This window comes from Atractosteus spatula, chromosome 5 (assembly GCF_055471065.1).
Source record: "Atractosteus spatula isolate fAtrSpa1 chromosome 5, fAtrSpa1.hap1, whole genome shotgun sequence".
In the NCBI taxonomy this organism is placed as follows: Eukaryota; Metazoa; Chordata; class Actinopteri; order Semionotiformes; family Lepisosteidae; genus Atractosteus; species Atractosteus spatula.
This window is the reverse complement of record NC_142710.1, coordinates 1,556,948-1,577,657: the sequence shown is the minus strand read 5'-3', so window position 1 is coordinate 1,577,657 and position 20,710 is coordinate 1,556,948. Positions and strand designations below refer to the sequence as shown.

The following is a 20,710-nucleotide window of genomic DNA, read 5'->3' as shown; positions in this document are numbered from 1 at the left end:
TACGTGGTTGTGATTGGTCGAGCGCGGTCCCCGGCGCTGCCAATCAGGGGAGGGCACGATCAGGCTCCGCATCCGATTGGCCGAGCCGAGCGGCGAACCCGGCCGTGATTGGCTCTTGCTTCCGCTTTGTCCGGGACGAGGCTGCGAGGCTTTCTCCGACTGTGACAGCTGTGGTACAGTAGAACAGTCCTGTTACAGTAGGGGCTGTTCTCCTGTACTGGACTGTAGCTCCTATTGTAACAGGGCTGTTCTACTGTACTGGGACTGTAGCTCCTATTGTAACAGGGCTGTTCTCCTGTACTGGACTGTAGCTCCTATTGTAACAGGGCTGTTCTCCTGTACTGGACTGTAGCTCCTATTGTAACAGGACTGGTCTACTGTACTGGACTGTAGCTCCTATTGTAACAGGGCTGTTCTCCTGTACTGGACTGTAGCTCCTATTGTAACAGGACTGGTCTACTGTACTGGACTGTAGCTCCTATTGTAACAGGGCTGTTCTCCTGTACTGGACTGTAGCTCCTATTGTAACAGGACTGGTCTACTGTACTGGACTGTAGCTCCTATTGTAACAGGGCTGTTCTCCTGTACTGGACTGTAGCTCCTATTGTAACAGGGCTGTTCTCCTGTACTGGACTGTAGCTCCTATTGTAACAGGACTGGTCTACTGTACTGGACTGTAGCTCCTATTGTAACAGGACTGTTCTCCTGTACTGGACTGTAGCTCCTATTGTAACAGGGCTGTTCTCCTGTACTGGACTGTAGCTCCTATTGTAACAGGGCTGTTCTCCTGTACTGGGACTGTAGCTCCTATTGTAACAGGATTGTTCTCCTGTACTGGACTGTAGCCCCTATTGTAACAGGACTGTTCTCTTGTACTGGACTGTAGCTCCTATTGTAACAGGACTGTTCTCCTGTACTGGACTGTAGCTCCTATTGTAACAGGGCTGTTCTCCTGTACTGGGACTGTAGCTCCTATTGTAATAGGGCTGTTCTACTGTACTGGGACTGTAGCCCCTATTGTAACAGGACTGTTCTACTGTACTGGGACTGTAGCTCCTATTGTAACTGGACTGTTCTACTGTACTGGGACTGTAGCCCCTATTGTAACAGGACTGTTCTACTGTACTGGACTGTAGCTCCTATTGTAACAGGATTGTTCTACTGTACTGGGACTGTAGCTCCTATTGTAACAGGGCTGTTCTCCTGTACTGGACTGTAGCTCCTATTGTAACAGGACTGTTCTACTGTACTGGACTGTAGCTCCTATTGTAACAGGACTGGTCTACTGTACTGGACTGTAGCCCCTATTGTAACAGGACTGTTCTGCTGTACTGGGACTGTAGCTCCTATTGTAACGGGACTGTTGTCCTGTACTGGACTGTAGCTCCTATTGTAACAGGACTGTTCTCCTGTACTGGACTGTAGCTCCTATTGTAACAGGACTGTTCTCTTGTACTGGGACTGTAGCTCCTATTGTAACAGACTGTTCTACTGTACTGGGACTGTAGCTCCTATTGTAACAGGGCTGTTCTACTGTACTGGGACTGTAGCTCCTATTGTAACAGGGCTGTTCTACTGTACTGGGACTGTAGCTCCTATTGTAACAGGACTGTTCTCCTGTACTGGACTGTAGCTCCTATTGTAACAGGGCTGTTCTACTGTACTGGGACTGTAGCTCCTATTGTAACAGGACTGTTCTCCTGTACTGGACTGTAGCTCCTATTGTAACAGGACTGTTCTCTTGTACTGGGACTGTAGCTCCTATTGTAACAGGGCTGTTCTACTGTACTGGGACTGTAGCTCCTATTGTAACAGGACTGTTCTCCTGTACTGGACTGTAGCTCCTATTGTAACAGGGCTGTTCTACTGTACTGGGACTGTAGCTCCTATTGTAACAGGACTGTTCTCTTGTACTGGGACTGTAGCTCCTATTGTAACAGGGCTGTTCTACTGTACTGGGACTGTAGCTCCTATTGTAACTGGACTGTTCTCCTGTACTGGACTGTAGCTCCTATTGTAACTGGACTGTTCTACTGTACTGGGACTGTAGCTCCTATTGTAACTGGACTGTTCTCCTGTACTGGACTGTAGCTCCTATTGTAACTGGACTGTTCTACTGTACTGGGACTGTAGCTCCTATTGTAACAGGGCTGTTCTACTGTACTGGACTGTAGCTCCTATTGTAACTGGACTGTTCTACTGTACTGGACTGTAGCTCCTATTGTAACTGGACTGTTCTACTGTACTGGGACTGTAGCTCCTATTGTAACAGGGCTGTTCTACTGTACTGGACTGTAGCTCCTATTGTAACTGGACTGTTCTACTGTACTGGACTGTAGCTCCTATTGTAACAGGACTGTTCTACTGTATGTTTGTTATCGACACCTACTGTAATATGACGTCTGTTCTGCGCGTCTTTCAGACCCCCCTCCTCTTTTCCCCTCCCTCTCTCCTCCCCTCCTCCTCTCCTCTCCTTTGTTCTTCCTAGTGTCTGTTTCTCATTAGGCTCCCGCAGTCTTAACTGTGTCTGTGACTGGAAAAATCCAAAGTACAAACACAGGCCTCCTCCCCCACTCCCCTCCTCTCTCCTCTCTCCCTCTGCTCGTGACGGTCGGAATTTTCTCCTCTGTTCAATCTGTCACACAGGGGGGCGATAGTGAGTATTGATACTGTCACCATTCCTTCTAATAATAATCCTAATAATAATACAGTCGCGGAGGCTGAAGCTGCACACACACGCTGCAGGAGACAAGCTGTGCTCGGTGCTGCCCCCTGCAGTCGGGTTTGTTTTCATTTTTTGGGGGCTGCTTAGAATTTTTTTTGTGATTGTGGCGCCACCTCGTGGTCATGTTCCGCTATTTCACTATGAAATCCGACACAAGGTATATGCATTAAAATAATAATAATAATAATAATTGCTTACACTTATATAGCGCTTTTCTGGACACTTTTTTACAGGTAATGGGGATCCCCTCCACCCCCCCAGTGTGATGATGCTCCAGTCCGCTCACACACTCCAGCTCTCAGTGGGGAGGAGAGCAGAGTGATGAGGCCAGTTCAGAGAGGGGGGTGATCAGGAGGCCATGACTGGTAAAGACCAGGGGGAGTCTGTCCAGGACACTGGGGTCACACCCCTACTCTGTTGGGAAAAGCTAAGGTTGCTGCTGGAAGAAGTGATAGTGGGGTCAGTAGGGGGCGCTCACTCCATGGTCTGTGTGGGTCCTAATGCCCCAGGACAGTGACGGGGACACTAGACTGTAAACAAGGTGCCGTCCTTCAGATGAGACGTGAAACTGAGGTCCTGACTCTCTATGGTCAGTAAAGACCCCAGGGTGTCTCTCAGAAAGAGTAGGGGTGTGACCCCAGTGTCCTGGACAGACTCCCCCTGGTCTTTACCAGTCATGGCCTCCTAATAATATAACATTTAGAAGTATATATTAAAAAACATAGGCTATCATAGTATAGGCTCCGATTCCCCCAAGACCCTGAACTGGATAAAGCAGTTTTAAACTGGATAATAATCATTTGTGTTTTGAACTTGTTTTTCTTCCGAATTCAGCTGTGGGAGGCGAATGTCTCTTCAGAGAACTGAAGGGAAGCCCGGCTGCTGCTGACAGTGGAGATGGCCGACCTCTAGGTGGTGCTCCCCACGGTGGCGGAGCCTATCCCAGCATGCAATGGGTGCAAGAGAGGGTGCACCCTGGACAGGACACACACACAAACGGACAGGACAGGACAGGACAGGACACGCCACACACACACACACATGGACACAGACGGACACACACGGACAGCACAGGACGCACACACACGCACACGCACACACGCACACACACGGACAGGACAGGACAGGACACACACACACACACACACACACACACACACGGACAGCACAGGACGCGCACACACGCACACACGCACACACACGGACAGGACAGGACAGGACACCAGCCGAACAAACTCACACCAGTTCTAATTTTTGCAGAAGCCAAGTTACCCGAAGGTCTTTGGACTGTGGCAGGAAACTGGAGCACCCGGAGGAAACCCCTGTGGGGGAACATGCAAACTCCACACAGACAGCACCCCAGGAACTGACCCCAGGGCCCCAGAGCCGGGAGGCAGTGTGGGTTTTAATGTTTATCATGTGTCCAGTACAGTGTGTATGTGTTGTGAACAGAGAGTGTTCAGTGAATGCACTTGACGGTTTGCGGACCATATAGTCTACCACAGCTTGAGGTGTGTGTTTAGTGCACGGAGCTGTATGTTATGCTGTTAGTGCAGTGTTCAGTGTGTGTCCAGTGTAGTTTATAATGTATGTTCAGTGCAGTGAAGTGTGCTGTGTGTGTCCAGTACAGTGCACAGTGTGTGTTCAGCAAGGTGAAGTCGACGCTGTGTTCAGTACAGTGTGGCGTATTATGTGCCTGCATTGTTTGTGCAGCTTTCAGTGTGTGCTACTGCATCAGCCTGCTCGTGAGTTAGGAACCACAGCGGGTGCGAGGTGTTCAACTCAAACTCCTAGACACCAGCACGCCGGCACCCATGTCCTGTCTATTGAAGTCGCTCAAGCAGGGGGCTCCGCCAGCAGGCGCGGGCTGTAGAGGAACAAGTACGCGTTTATTCCCTGCTGAAAACAGAAGGAAAGAAACACAACGTCAACACCCACACCTGAAGAAGGCGCCACAGCCGAAACGTTGCTTTACGTTTACTTCACTTGTTTACGTGTACGCGTTCCTGTACTGTGTGTTGCCTCCCGGGGGAGTCCTCTCGTGTAAGAGGCTGCCGACAGGCCGGGCGGGAGAGGGGCGGGCTGTGAGGGGGTTAAAGACGCTGAGCGAGGCCTGCTGGAGACTCTCCCGGGGATGGGGGGGGGGGTCTGCAGCTTGCTGCCCGACACGCACTTGGTAATCGCGCAATCATTCAATTATTTATCTAAACCGGCGTCGCCAGCCTGCTCCTTCTGGGCTCGGGGACCCTGGGCGTCTCCGTCCTCTTTCGCCCGGGGCAGCCGAGGCGGGTCCTGTCCTGACCGCGACGACACTCCGAGGAGGAGGGGGGCGATGATAAGTGCGTGAAGACCCACGCTGACAGGCGGACGGGGAGAGGGGTATGTCTCGCGCCGGTCCTGGAAGGTGCGCTCGCGCGGGACTTCCGGCGCGGTGGCGAAACAGGAGTTTCTTACGGTAAAAAAAACAAAACAAAAACAACAACAGAATATTAAGAAAAACCTCTCGCTTCCAGCTTTACCGGTCTTTCCTGTCGGTAGGGTTTGACAATTCTGTGGTGTTTTTGTTTATTATTATAATTAGCGTTGCTTTTTTGTTATCTGGATTTTGTCTTCTTTTTCTTGGCAAAAACAAAAAACACACACAAAAAAAAAACTTTTGAGCTCCTTCATCAGATCTGTGACGGGGTGACAGTCCTGAAAGTGTTGTAACTGCACGGCTCTCGCACTGGAATCAGACTGAAAGATAGCGCCAGTCAGCCCAAATACCAGATTATCTGCCTGTCTGAGATCTATCTGCCTGTCTGTCTTACTGAGAGTCTGCATGTCTATATGGCTGAGATTCTGCCTGTCTGTCTATCTGACTGAGTTTCTATCTGACTGAGTTTCTATCTGACTGAGATTCTTTCTGTCTGTCTGTCTGACTGAGATCTGCCTGTCTGTCTATCTGACAGATCTGTCTGCCTGTCTATTTGATTGAGATCTATCTGCCTGTCTGTCTGACTGAGATTCTGCCTGTCTGTCTGACTAAGAGTCTGCATGTCTATATGGCTGAGATTCTGCCTGTCTGTCTATCTGACTAAGTGCCTGTCTGACTGACTACGTCTGTCTGTCTCAATGTCTGTCTGACTGACTTTCTGACTGAGTGTCTGGGTGAGATTCTGTCTGTCTGAGATTCTGAGTGTCTGATTGAGTTTCTGTCAGTCTGAGTATCTCTGTGACTGAGTGTCTTTCTGAGATTCTGTCTGTCTGTCAGAATTTCTGAGTTTCTGTCTGAGTGTCTGTCTGAGATCCTGTCTGTCTGACTGATTGATTTTCTGTCTGGTCTGACTGTGTTTCTGTCTTTCTCAGTGTCTGTTTGATCGAGGATGCCTGTGTGTGTGAATTTATGCTTGTGTGTGTGTATGTGATTGTGTGTGAGTTTGTGCTTGTGTGTGTGAGTTTGCGCCTGTTTGTGTGTCAGGGGGTCACATCAGCCTTAGCGAGAGAGTCGGGGGGGGGTCACGCCAGCCTTTGAAGACTTTCTACATTTCTAAAGCCCGTCTCTCCTGAAGGAGGAGACTCTTGGCTCCAGCAACTGACAGCGGAAGGAGTTGAATCCATTTTCTCTCCAGTTCCAGCCCCTCTCCCGCGCAGGGCGCACTGGCGCGGTATTCATTGGCACGCTGGAGTTTATCCAACAGCGCTGCATTGATGGGCTTCTGAAGAATCAACAGGAACAGGAATCAGAGAACCAGGGGTTGAAAACTGGAGGCAAAGGTGGGTGGGAGTGTGGAACAAGTACTTTACACAAAGGGTGGTGAGAGTGTGGAACAAGTACTTTACACAGAGGGTGGTGTGGGTGGGGAACAAGCTGCCTAGCCATGTTGTTGAAGCCGATACCCCGGCTTCTCTCCAGACACAGCATGATGAGATCCTCCAGTCAGGACAGGAGGCTCTTCTTTACACAGAGGGGGGTGGGGGTGGGGAACAAGCTGCCCAGCCATGTTGTTGAAGCCGATACCCTGGCTTCTCTCCAGACACAGCATGATGAGATCCTCCAGTCAGGACAGGAGGCTCTTCTTTACACAAAGAGTGGTGGGAGTGTGGAAGCTACCCAACCTGTTACTGAAATCAGCACTTTCTCTAAAGTGAAGGAGAATGTGGTAAATCCTGTTTTACTCCTAATACATGACTGACAGCTCTTATATCCTTTTAAATATTACCTCTGGGTTAAAAATAGCATTTAAGGCTTGGAAATGGTTGACTTACCAAAAGATGAAGACACTGATGTGCTGATTACCTAATGGATAGAACATCTGAAGTAATCGAAATCACTGCTGTCCCTCTCCTCTCAAACTCACCCTGAACTCACCAGCACACACACACACTGTCACACCTGACTGTACTGTAGACACTACTAGTGTCACTGCTGTCCCTCTCCTCTCACACTCACCTTGAACTCACCAGCACACACACACTGTCACACCTGAGTGTACTGTAGACACTACTAGTGTCACTGCTGTCCCTCTTCTCTCACACTCACCCTGAACTCACCAGCACACACACACTGTCACACCTGACTGAACGGTAGACACTACTAGTGTCACTGCTGTCCCTCTCCTCTCACACTCACCCTGAACTCACCAGCACACACACTGTTACACCTGACTGTACTGTAGACACTACTAGTGTCACTGCTGTCCCTCTCCTCTCACACTCACCAACACACACACACTGTCACACCTGACTGTACTGTAGACACTACTAGTGTCACTGCTGTCCCTCTCCTCTCACACTCACCAACACACACACACTGTCACACCTGACTGTACTGTAGACACTACTAGTGTCACTGCTGTCCCTCTCCTCTCACACTCACCCTGAACTCACCAGCACACACACAGTCACACCTGACTGTACTGTAGACACTACTAGTGTCACCGCTAGAGACAAACACAGTTTACATCATGCTCGCAGACTGGTGAGGTCAGAGTGTCTCGCCTTTCACAATCGGCTCTTTTACTCACACCTGGCCACGGCATTTCGACACGGAGGACAGGGGCAAGCGTTGAGCTGTTCTCTTCCCGCTCGGCAGTGCTCAGGGTTGTGTGAGCTGTCAGGGCTGTGCCAGATTGGAGCTGAGTCTGAACACCTCAGCAGGAAGCGGCTACCTGCCTTCCCTGGACCCCCAGAACCGCATCTTTCCCGTCTCTCCGCAGCCTGTGAGGTCCTGCGCCTTGCTGTCCATCAGTTCACTTCCTCCACCTCTCTGTGAGCAACGCAGGGGATTGGTTTCCTGGCTCCTCTCGCGCCCCAGTCTCTCTCCCTCTCCCTTCCCAGAAATAAGTGAAATTCCTGAGCTGCGCGTGCGTGCACATGTCTGAGCTGCCTCTCTACCTGGGATTCTGTGTGTGTGTGTGTGTGTGTGTGTGTGTGTGTGTGTGTGTGTGTCTGAGCTGCCTCTCTACCTGGGATTCTGTGTGTGTGTGTGTGTGTGTGTGTGTGTGTGTGTGTGTGTGTCTGAGCTGCCTCTCTACCTGGGATTGTGTGTGTGTGTGTCTGAGCTGCCTCTCTACCTGGAATTGTGTGCGCATGTCTGAGCTGCCTCTCTACCTGGGATTGTGTGTGTGTGTGTGTCTGAGCTGCCTCTCTACCTGGGATTGTGTGTGTGTGTGTGTGTGTGTGTGTGTGTGTGTGTGTGTGTGTGTGTGTGTGTGTGTCTGAGCTGCCTCTCTACCTGGGATTGTGTGTGGATGTCTGTGTGTGTGTTCTGTCTCTGTACCTGGGCTTGTGTCAGTGTGTGTGTGTGCTCTGTCTCTGTACCTGGGCTTGTGTCAGTGTGTGTGTGTGCTCTGTCTCTGTACCTGGGCTTGTGCTCTCTTGTGCATGTGCGGGTGTGCGTGGGTGTGTGCGGACGGGTGTGGTGTCAGGGAGTCAGACGTGCTGTGACTCGGCCTGAGCAGATCGCTGTGAGCCCAGAGAGGGGAGAGAGAGAGGAGAGAGGGGAGAGAGGAGCACACTTCCCCCTCCAGACCGTGCGCTGTAGTTTGCACGGTGCAGTCCTCCCTCCTGCTCCTGATCGCCCCGCGCTGGGGCAGGGTGCGGCTCTGCACAGCATCTGGCCCCGCTGGGGCTGCAGGCTGGGGAAACCTCCTCCGCTGTCCTGGAGCGTCCGCAGGGACTGCTGGAGGACCGACCGACCGACGGAGCGCCAGGCAGGCAGCCTCTTCCGCCGCAGGTCAGGCCGCTGGTCGGGTGCGAGAGTTGGGGAGAAGGGGGGCGCCCCCATACCGGAGCCAGCTCTTGGAGGGGCTTTGCTGAGCTGCAGGATGAGATTTGGGGTTTAAAGAAGGTCGTTTGAATATCAGGTCGTGAGTAAATGTTCTCCTGTTACCTCCTCCATGTCACTGTGTCTCCTGTCCTGTGGTTTGTGTGTATTACTGAGGGATTCTCTGTGATCTCCTGTCTCTCACTCTGTCTCCTGTCCTGTGGTGTGTGTTTGTTACTGAGAGATTCTTTGTGATCTCCTCTCTCTCTCACTGTGTCTCCTGTCCTGTGGTGTGTGTTTGTTACTGAGGGCTTCTCTGTGATCTCCTCTCTCTCACTGTGTCTCCTGTCCTGTTGTGTGTGTTTGTTACTGAGAGATTCTTTGTGATCTCCTCTCTCTCACTGTGTCTCCTGTCCTGTTGTGTGTGTATTACTGAGGGATTCTCTGTGATCTCCTGTCCTGTTGTGTGTGTTTATTACTGAGGGATGTTCTGTGATCTCCTGTCTCTCACTGTGTCTCCTGTCCTGTGGTTTGTGTGTATTACTGAGGGATTCTCTGTGATCTCCTGTCTCTCACTGTGTCTCCTGTCCTGTGGTGTGTGTTTGTTACTGAGAGATTCTTTGTGATCTCCTCTCTCTCTCACTGTGTCTCCTGTCCTGTTGTGTGTGTTTGTTACTGAGGGATGTTCTGTGATCTCCTGTCTCTCACTGTGTCTCCTGTCCTGTTGTGTGTGTATTACTGAGGGATGTTCTGTGATCTCCTCTCTCTCCTGTCTCCTGTGCCTCTGCAGGGTCATAGACACGTGTGTTGAGCTGACAGCTCTGATCGGTGATTGATGGTCAGTGATTAGTGATTAGTGATTAGTGATTAGTGATTAGTGATTAGTGATTAGTGATTAGTGATCGGTGATCGGTGATCGGTGATCAGTGATCAGACAGAAGCCTGCTGTGTGGGTAGGTCTTTCCCACAGGGAGGGCGGGGTGGGGCATCATGGGCTACCTGATGTAATGCTGTTTCTCGGCAGTCCTGGTGTTGGTTACATCATTAATTCCCTTGATGCCCTGAGTCCTTTTCCTGGGCTCTGCCTGCGCAGGGGGGCATCGGCTGTGGTGCATAGAGAGGCCGCCGCAGACTGCCGCCGGCTCAGGAGGCCTCCTGGCCTGTCCTGGGGGTCTCGAGGGGTTGTTGCTTGCTGGTATTGCGGGACTGTGGTCCTCTCTTGCTCACCTCTGACCAGCAGGCCAGCCGGCGCGATGAACTGAGCGAGGAATCTTGATCAGGATCCTTCCCGATCCTCTGCTGTGCGCCGGGAGGATGAGGGTGCGAGCCCAGCCCTGTGAGCGCAGCTATGCACTCGGGAACTCGCTGCTTGGCAGCTTTCAGGCTTCCTGTCCATGCTTTTTATTGTCCCGGTTTATGGAAGGGTGTTTGTCTGTTCCTCCCCCCCAGCACTGATCTGGTGGTCTGTTCCTCCCCCCCAGCAGTGATCTGGTGGTCTGTTCCTCCCCCAGTACTGATCTAGTGGTCTGTTCCTCCCCCCCCCAGCACTGATCTGGTGGTCTGTTCCTCCCCCCCAGCACTGATCTGGTGGTCTGTTCCTCCCCCAGTACTGATCTAGTGGTCTGTTCCTCCCCCCCCAGCACTGATCTAGTGGTCTGTTCCTCCCCCCCAGCGCTGATCTAGTGGTCTGTTCCTCCCCCCCCAGCACTGATCTGGTGGTCTGTTCCTCCCCCCCAGTACTGATCTGGTGGTCTGTTCCTCCCCCAGTACTGATCTAGTGGTCTGTTCCTCCCCCCCCAGCGCTGATCTAGTGGTCTGTTCCTCCCCCCCAGCGCTGATCTAGTGGTCTGTTCCTCCCCCCCCAGCACTGATCTGGTGGTCTGTTCCTCCCCCCCCAGCACTGATCTAGTGGTCTGTTCCTCCCCCCCAGCGCTGATCTAGTGGTCTGTTCCTCCCCCCCCAGCACTGATCTGGTGGTCTGTTCCTCCCCCCCCAGCACTGATCTAGTGGTCTGTTCCCCCCCCCAGTGCTGATCTAGTGGTCTGTTCCTCCCCCCCCAGCACTGATCTAGTGGTCTGTTCCTCCCCCCCCCACTGATCTAGAGGTCTATTCCTCCCCCCCCCCCCCCACTGATCTAGTGGTCTATTCCCCACCCCCGTTGCTGCATCACTTCCCGAATCCGCTGTGAGGTCTGGAGACTCTCCAGAAGCACAGCGGGTTGTGAAACGCAGCAGGAAGGGCACACGGAGGGAGTCCATTTGATGGGAGACATGGGATAGCTGCTGAGTGCGCCCGCCTCGAGACGCGTCCCAGCATGCACCACTGCACCCCACAGCTCAGGATCTGTGGAGTTCTGCTCACAGGCCGGATGTGTGCAGGAGGCAGGATGGGAGGAGGGGAGCGGTCGTTCTTGGGCATTGTTTAACTGTGGCTGGATTTACTGGGACGCTGGCGTCTCTATACATGTTCACGCACACGTGTGTGCAGGTGGTCCTGTTATCAGTCACCCCACTGTATGCCAGTTTGCTATACTTATACAAGGCGGCTTTCTGGCCTTGAACCCCAGCGTATCTCGGGGGCCCCCCTGTAACACTCTTACATCTGCTTTGGAATGGGCATTCAGTACAGTGGTTCAAGTACATCACCTGTGTTTGCTTTTCCAGGCTCAAGTCCGTCCCCACCACCCTGCCAAGCTCTACCTAATCCCGTCAAGTTTCGCTGAGCTCCGCTGAGCCCTGCCGAATCCCACTGAGACCAGCCGAGTCCCAGTGAGGCCTGCTGAGCCCAGCTGAGACCTGCTGACACCTGCTGAGCCCCTCGGAGCCCAGCCAAGTGCCGCTGAGCCCTGCTCAGCCCAACTAAACCCAACCGAGCCCAGCTGAGCCCTACTGAGCCACTCAGAGCCCAGCCAAGTGCTACTGAGCCCTGCTCAGCCCAACCGAGCCCAACCGAGCCCAGCCGAGACCCGCTGAGCCCCTTGGAGCCCAGCCGAGTGCCATTGGCCCCTGCTGAGTGCCACCGAGCCCCACCGGGCCCCTCCAAAGATGGCCACCAACGAGACCCTCGTGCCTAGCCCCACGCCCGAACCCGAGACCATCGTGAGCAACGACGTGTCGACGGCGGTGGGCACCCTCATCCTCACCCTGGTCTTCCTGGTGGGCGTGCCCGGCAACCTCTTCGTCATCTGGAGCATCCTGGTGCGGGCCCGCAAGCGCTCCGTCACCTGCCTGCTCATCCTGCACCTGGCCCTGGCGGACGGCGGCCTGATGCTGCTCACGCTCTTCTTCGTGGTCTACCTGGCCAAGCGCAGCTGGGTCTTCGGCACCGCCATGTGCAAGGGCCTCTTCTACCTGTGCTGCACCAACATGTACGCCAGCATCTTCCTCATCACCCTGATGAGCCTGCACCGCCTGGTGGCCGTGGTGCGGCCCCACCGCCTGCACCTCATCAACCGCAAGGCGGTGGTGGCCCCCGTGCTGGCCGCCCTCTGGGTCCTGACGCTCGCCATGGCCGTCCCGGCCCTGGTCTTCCGCCAGGACACCGTGAACAAGGAGGCGGGGCGCGGCAATGACACGCGGGTGTGCGTGCCCGTCCACCCGCGCGAGTGGCAGGTGGTCTTCCAGTACACCTTCGAGACGGTGGTGGGCTTCGTGCTGCCCTACGCGGCCATCGTGGCCAGCTACGTCCGCATCCTGCGCCGCATCCGCCGCACGCGCTTCCGCCGGCGCGTCCGCAGCGAGACGCTCATCCTGGCCATCGTCATCACCTTCGGGCTCTTCTGGCTGCCCTACCACGTGGTCAACATCATCCAGGTGCGGCCCGCCGCTACCGGACACCCGTCGGCCAGCAGTGGGAGCCATCGATACCGTCTGCCTGTCGATCGCAGGGGTCGGTCGTGCCCGAGACTGTCCGGTCATCAATACAGAGCAGAATTAGTATTGTCGCCTATTGATCACCCATCAGGGATCAATAGGGCCCGAGACTGTCCGGTCATCAATACAGAGCAGAATTAGTATCGTCTGCCTATTGATCACTCATCAGGGATCAATAGGGCCCGAGACTGTCCAGTCATCAATACAGAGCAGAATTAGTATTGTCGCCTATTGATCACCTATCAGGGATCAGTCGTACCTGAGACTGTCCAGTTATCAATACAGAGCAGAATTAGTATTGTCGCCTATTGATCACCTATCAGGGATCAGTCGTACCTGAGACTGTCCAGTCATCAATACAGAGCAGAATTAGTATTGTCGCCTATTGATCACCTATCAAGGATCAGTCGTACCTGAGACTGTCCAGTCATCAATACAGAGCAGAATTAGTATTGTCACCTATTGATCACCCATCAGGGATCAATAGGGCCCGAGACTGTCCGGTCATCAATACAGAGCAGAATTAGTATCGTCTGCCTATTGATCACCCATCAGGGATCAATAGGGCCCGAGACTGTCCGGTCATCAATACAGAGCAGAATTAGTATTGTCACCTATTGATCACCCATCAGGGATCAATAGGGCCCAAGACTGTCCGGTCATCAATACAGAGCAGAATTAGTATTGTCGCCTATTGATCACCCATCAGGGATCAATAGGGCCCGAGACTGTCCGGTCATCAATACAGAGCAGAATTAGTATCGTCTGCCTATTGATCACTCATCAGGGATCAGTCGTACCTGAGACTGTCCAGTCATCAATACAGAGCAGAATTAGTATTGTCGCCTATTGATCACCTATCAGGGATCAGTCGTACCTGAGACTGTCCAGTTATCAATACAGAGCAGAATTAGTATTGTCGCCTATTGATCACCTATCAGGGATCAGTCGTACCTGAGACTGTCCAGTCATCAATACAGAGCAGAATTAGTATTGTCGCCTATTGATCACTCATCAGGGATCAATAGGGCCTGAGACTGAGCAGTCATCAATACAGAGCAGAATTAGTATCGTCTGCCTATTGATCACCCATCAGGGATCAGTCGTGCCTGAGACTGTCCGGTCATCAATACAGAGCAGAATTACTATTGTCTGCCTATTGATCACCCATCAGGGATCAATTTGTGCGCCAGAAATGGCCAATCAGCAATATCAGTAACACGGTGGTTAGGTTTGCTGCCTCGCCGTTCTGGGGCCCCGGGTTCAGGTCCTGGGGTGCTATCTGTGTGGAGTTTGCGTGTTCTCCTTGTGTTTGTGTGGGTTTCCTCTGGGTGCTCCGGTTTCCTCCCACAGTGCAAAGACGTGCTGGTGGGCTGATTGGCTTCTGGGAAAATTGGCCCTGGTGTGTGTGTGTGTGTGTCTGTGCTGCAATAGACTGGCATTCGGTCCAGGGTCCAGGGTACCCCACCTTGTGCCCCTTGCTTGCCGGGATAGACTCCATCTTCCCCTCGACCCTGAATTGGAAGATGAGGTTAGAAATTGGATGGATGTTAATCACCTATTAGTGATCAATAGGGCCAGAGAATGCCCACTCATCAATTATCAATACCGAGTGTGCGAAGTCTGGAAGTAATTAAGGTCGTCTTCCTATTAACCATTTCGCAGTGATCTATAGTGTCTGGGATTGCAGTCAATGAATATTAATTTGCTATGCCCATAGGAAAAATTAGTATTAGTATAATAAATTAATGTGTATAGACTTTTAGTTCTAGCCATATCTATGTATTAATATTAATATGAGCACAGATCTTGTATTCACTACGTGTGTGTGGTGGCAGAGTGCCTCTGGGCTGCAGTGACAGTAGTGTCGCCACTAGAGGCCGCAAGTGCTGCAGTGGAAATGCTTTGGTGTACAAGTAACCTGTTGTACATCCCATCCTTTTTTTTTGGATAGCCTATCCTTTCGATACATCCATCCATCTTTTTTATCCAGTTCAGGGGGGAACTCCTGGGAAACAAAGGGCACAAGGATGGTCCATCACAGGGCAGAGACACACACACACTCAGTCCCACCAGAAACACAGACACAGACACAGACACACTCAGTCCCACCAGAAACACAGACACAGACACAGACACACTCAGTCCCACCAGAAACACAGACACAGACAGACACACACACTCCCACCAGTAACACAGACACAGACAGACACTCACACTCACTCCCACCAGTAACACAGACACACACAGACACACACACTCACTCCCACCAGTAACACAGACACACACAGACACACACACACTCCCACCTGAAACACAGACACAGACAGACACACTCACTCCCACCTGAAACACAGACACACACAGACACACTCGCTCCCACCTGAAACAGACACAGACACACACACACACTCCCACCTGAAACACAGACACAGACAGACACTCACACTCACTCTCACCTGAAACACAGACACACTCACTCACTCCCACCAGTAACACAGACACAGACAGACACACTCACTCACTGCCACCAGAAACACAAACACAGACACAGACACACTCACTCAGTCCCACCAGAAACACAGACACACACACACACTCCCACCAGTAACACAGACACAGACAGACACACACACTCACTCAGTCCCACCAGAAACACAGACACACACACACACTCCCACCAGTAACACAGACAGACAGACACACTCACTCACTCCCACCAGTAACACAGACACAGACAGACACACACACACTCCCACCAGAAACACAGACACACACACACTCCCACCAGAAACACAGACACAGACAGACACACACACTCACTCCCACCAGAAACACAGACACACACACACACTCCCACCTGAAACACAAACACAGACAGACAGACACACACACTCACTCTCACCAGAAACACAGACACAGACACAGACAGACACACACACTCACTCCCACCAGTAACACAGACACAGACACAGACAGACACACACACTCACTCCCACCAGAAACACAGACAGACACACACACACACTCCCACCAGTAACACAGACACAGACATACACTCACACGCTCACTCACATCACACTCTCACACACACACACGCACACACACAAACACACACACACTACACACACCAAACACACGAACACAGACACACAGACTCTCTCTCACACCAGACACAGACACAGACACAGACACACACACACAGACATGCACACACTCTCTCACACCAGACACATGGACACAGACACACACGGACACAGACACACACACGCACACCAGACGCGCAGACATACACACGCTCTCTCACACCACACACACGGACACAGACGCACAGACTCTCTCTCACACCAGACACAGACACAGACACACACACACAGACATGCACACACTCTCTCACACCAGACACATGGACACAGACACACACGGACACAGACACACACACGCACACCAGACGCGCAGACATACACACGCTCTCTCACACCACACACACGGACACAGACGCACAGACTCTCTCTCACACCAGACACAGACACAGACACAGACACACACACACAGACATGCACACACTCTCTCACACCAGACACATGGACACACACACACGGACACAGACACACAGATATACACACACTCACACCACACAGACACAAACACACACTCACGCACATACTCACACCAAGGCCAGTTTTCCAGAAGCCAGTTAACCTAGCACAACACACCAGTTCCACTTTGGACTGTGGGAGTAAACCGTGCGCCCGGAGGAAACCCACACCAACATGGGGAGAACATGCAAACTCCACACAGACAGCACCCCAGGTCCAAAATTGAACCCAGGGCCCCAGCGCTGTGGGACAGTAATGCTGATGACTGTACCACTGAGCCGCCCTCACACGGGGCCTTTGTTACAGTATCTAACAAACTTCCGTAGCACAGCGTCTCAGCCCCACGCTACTGCCCCCTGGTGGCGCCAGCGGTAAACACACCCTCTGCTCCCCTGCAGGTGGCGGCGGTGCTGTCCAAGGAGCCGACAAAGACACAACTGGACCACGTGTGGAAAACGAGCCGGGCCGTGACCTCCTCGCTGGCGTTCATCAGCTCCTGCGCCAACCCCGTGCTCTACTCGGTGGCGGCCCGCGGCTACATCCACCAGGCGGGGCTCGGCTTCATGGCGCAGCTCTTCGAGGGCACCGCGCCGGACTCCGGCACCTACCGGGGGCGCGCCGGCAACGCGCTGAGCCGCCAGGCCAGCCGGGAGAAAGTGGGGCTGGACTCGCTGAAGGACAGGGAGGCGGACTCGTCCACCAGCACCTCGCAGGGGAAGTAGGGCCGAGTTGGGCCAGACCGGACCGGGCCAGCATCGGACTGTTAATTTCACCGGAGATTCGTGAGGTCTGGGCAAGCACAGTGCACTGGAAAATCAGAATACTGTGTGCAGCTTCAGTCACTATGATATTAAAAATGAGGACAGCACCCAGATGCATTCTGGGATCAAAGGAACACTGACAGGCTAGAGGAACTGAGTCTCTTTAGTCTGAAGGGAGTGTCCCACACTGACAGGCTGGAGGAGTAGTCTCTTTATTAACCCCTCTCCCTCAGTGCAGTGTTAATGTACTGGCGTGTCCAATCAGTCAGTGTGTCTGTATGAACCCCTCTCTCTCAGTGCAGTGTTAATGTACTGGAGTGTCCAGTCAGTCAGTGTGTCTGTATGAACCCCTCTCTCTCAGTGCAGTGTTAATGTACTGGAGTGTCCAGTCAGTCAGTGTGTCTGTATGAACCCCTCTCTCTCAGTGCAGTGTTAATGTACTGGAGTGTCCAGTCAGTCAGTGTGTCTGTATGAACCCCTCTCTCTCAGTGCAGTGTTAATGTACTGGAGTGTCCAGTCAGTCAGTGTGTCTGTATGAACCCCTCTCTCTCAGTGCAGTGTTAATGTACTGGAGTGTCCAGTCAGAGTGTCTGTATGTACCCCTCTCTCTCAGTGCAGTGTTAATGTACTGGAGTGTCCAGTCAGAGTGTCTGTATGAACCCCTCTCTCTCAGTGCAGTGTTAATGTACTGGAGTGTCCAGTCAGTGTGTCTGTATGAACCCCTCTCTCTCAGTGCAGTGTTAATGTACTGGAGTGTCCAGTCAGTCAGTGTGTCTGTATGAACCCCTCTCTCTCAGTGCAGTGTTAATGTACTGGAGGGTCCAGTCAGTGTGTCTGTATGAACCCCTCTCTCTCAGTGCAGTGTTAATGTACTGGAGTGTCCAGTCAGTGTGTCTGTATGAACCCCTCTCTCTCAGTGCAGTGTTAATGTACTGGAGTGTCCAGTCAGTGTGTCTGTATGAACCCCTCTCTCTCAGTGCAGTGTTAATGTACTGGAGTGTCCAGTCAGTCAGTGTGTCTGTATGAACCCCTCTCTCTCAGTGCAGTGTTAATGTACTGGAGTGTCCAGTCAGTGTGTCTGTATGAACCCCTCTCTCTCAGTGCAGTGTTAATGTACTGGAGTGTCCAGTCAGTCAGTGTGTCTGTATGAACCCCTCTCTCTCAGTGCAGTGTTAATGTACTGGAGTGTCCAGTCAGTGTGTCTGTATGAACCCCTCTCTCTCAGTGCAGTGTTAATGTACTGGAGTGTCCAGTCAGTGTGTCTGTATGAACCCCTCTCTCTCAGTGCAGTGTTAATGTACTGGAGCGTCCAGTCAGTCAGTGTGTTAATATAATAGTATCACAAAAGTGACACCATTAAGGATGATACATCATTTCCTCCACTAGGAGGCAGTGTGCCCAAATTCATGCAGAGCTCTCTCCTGTCTCCCTCCTCTTCGGGGGGCTGCTCTCCATGTCCAGAGAGACAGACGCTTCCCTCGGCCCCTCGGCCCCCTCAGCTGGCGCTGCTGCTGGTCAGGAAGCCTGCGGTGACTGTGAGAGCAGAGACCGCGGAGCCCCCTTAGCGGCAGGAGAGATAGACGATCTCCCCGCGGCGGCGGCAGCCCTCGGCAGCACGGGGTGGAGCAGCGATTGTGCAAATCGCACTTCCTCTAGGTGACCTTTGCTGAAAGTGCAGCGAACCGCAGGAGGTCCTGTTTGTGCCCTGGCCGACAGCCGCACCGCCTCGCAGGAGTGACTGCAGGGTGTGAACTAGGGCGCTGAGCATGCGCGTGGGTTGATGTTTTTGTTTCTTTTCTTCTTTTCTTTTTTGCTCTTTTTGCTGATATACCATCTTTCAGAGTTCCTTTCATCCTGTTATTACCCTCACCCAACCCCCACCCAGCCCAGTCCCCTTGATAAGGTGCATCTTCCCCCGTGTGCGGCACAGGGGTCCCTTTCTGGATTTCTAAAGAAAACGGACTGATCCGTTTCCCCTGAGGGAGCCCCTGGTCTCCTTGTGTGCACCTCAACCTGGTCAGCAGAACCACAAGGCCCTTTTGTCACAGGAGGGTGCACACATACTGTAAGAGCTCAAGAGCACAAGACCAGTGACCAAAGAGCAGAAGATCAGTAAGCAAACAGCATAAGATAAGTGACTAAAGAGCACAAGAACAGTGACCACAGAGCACAAGAATAGTGACCAAAGAGCACAGGAATAGTGTCTAAAACGTACAACAACAGTGATCAAAGAGCACAAAAAAGTGACTATAGCACATAATAACAGTGACTTAAGAGCACAAGAACGGTGATTAAATAATATAATATAAGAACACAAGTACAGATAATTAAGAAGATAAGAATGTCCACACCAAACGTACAAGAACCAAAGCATGATGTCATGATGACCCTAAGGAAGGCCATAAAGAACATGAGTGGTGCTGCAAAGAACATAAGAATAGTAAATAATAAATCCTGAATAATTAATAGTGATGATAGAGAAGAGAAGAACACTTGGAAACAAAAACAGACCACTTTCCAAAGATTACAAGGACATTTACAAAAGTACATAAAACAAGTTGCACCAAACATCATAGCACAGATACAGGACAGTCACAGACTGTGCTTGTACTCTGTGGTCGGGTGGTTTGTCCCAGCCTCCCTCAACTCTTCGTGTAAAGCTCCGCTTCCTGATTCCACAAGTTCCCACTTCAAATCAAATCACAATCAAATCAAAGTTTATCAAATGCACAACAATACGGCGTGCAGCAGTAGTTACTGGCAATGAAATGTCTTTTCTGCGAGCTCACAAAAATCACAAAATTCACAAAAACACAAAAATCACAAATCACAAAATTGAGGTTATGTTTTTTTAAATTGCATAAAACTCAATATGAGTAGAGCTGCTATGTGTCTATGTGCTATGTGTCCATGGTGTATGCAATATATACAAGTAGTGCAGCTATGCTGAATGCAGTGAAAACTGTGTGTCCACTTGTGTTCTGGGTCCTTTTGAACTGTGATCCTGGAGCAGTCCTCCTCTGGGATGGTTCTGTCGGTGAACCTTCAGAACGGTTGTCATGTTTCCAGCACGTCCACCCCCCCTCCCCTCCTCCACAACAATCACAGCAGGTACCCACAGCCTGATTCTGCTCAGCGGGGCCCCCTGCTGGCCACAGAGAGAGCCACAGCCAGCAGCACATGAGCACAAACACTCCCGCTGACAGGAAGTAATCAGGGATGAATTTCTAAAAAAACTCAGCTGCTGAAAAGCATCTGTCCGAAAGAGAAACACGTGTTTGTCAATCATTCCATTGTCCAAACAGGATTCACCAAAGGCTGCACACTGTGACTGTACATAGTATAATCAAATGTTACAGTATGTGTATATATATGCAATGCATATGTGTGGCACATTTTGTGGGCTTGATTAGATGTTCCACTGTAGCAATGAAGCAATTCGAAGATATGAATGTTGAATTTCCCTTTTTTTAAAATAAAAGCACATACATGAATTCTCCAACAGC

The 20,710-nt window shown here is 51.8% G+C and overlaps 1 protein-coding gene across 6 annotated transcripts; it reads left to right on the top strand.

Moving 5' to 3' along the window:
• Positions 1-5,095: 5,095 nt before the first annotated feature.
• On the top strand, positions 5,096-20,703 carry ltb4r2b (leukotriene B4 receptor 2b). 6 transcript variants are annotated; one of them, XM_088915980.1, is made up of 4 exons: positions 5,135-5,180; positions 6,337-6,481; positions 11,636-12,784; positions 16,842-20,703. In XM_088915980.1, exons 3-4 carry the CDS (start codon positions 12,017-12,019, stop codon positions 17,163-17,165), a joined length of 1,092 nt encoding a protein of 363 aa, XP_088772106.1. In that variant the 5' UTR covers positions 5,135-5,180; positions 6,337-6,481; positions 11,636-12,016; the 3' UTR covers positions 17,166-20,703. The 6 variants fall into 6 exon arrangements, with proteins under 6 accessions (XP_088772107.1, XP_088772106.1, XP_088772109.1 ...); XM_088915981.1 differs by lacking the exon at positions 6,337-6,481 and having other exon boundaries at positions 5,096-5,180; XM_088915983.1 differs by lacking the exon at positions 5,135-5,180 and having other exon boundaries at positions 6,329-6,481.
• The last annotated feature ends 7 nt before the right edge of the window (positions 20,704-20,710 follow it).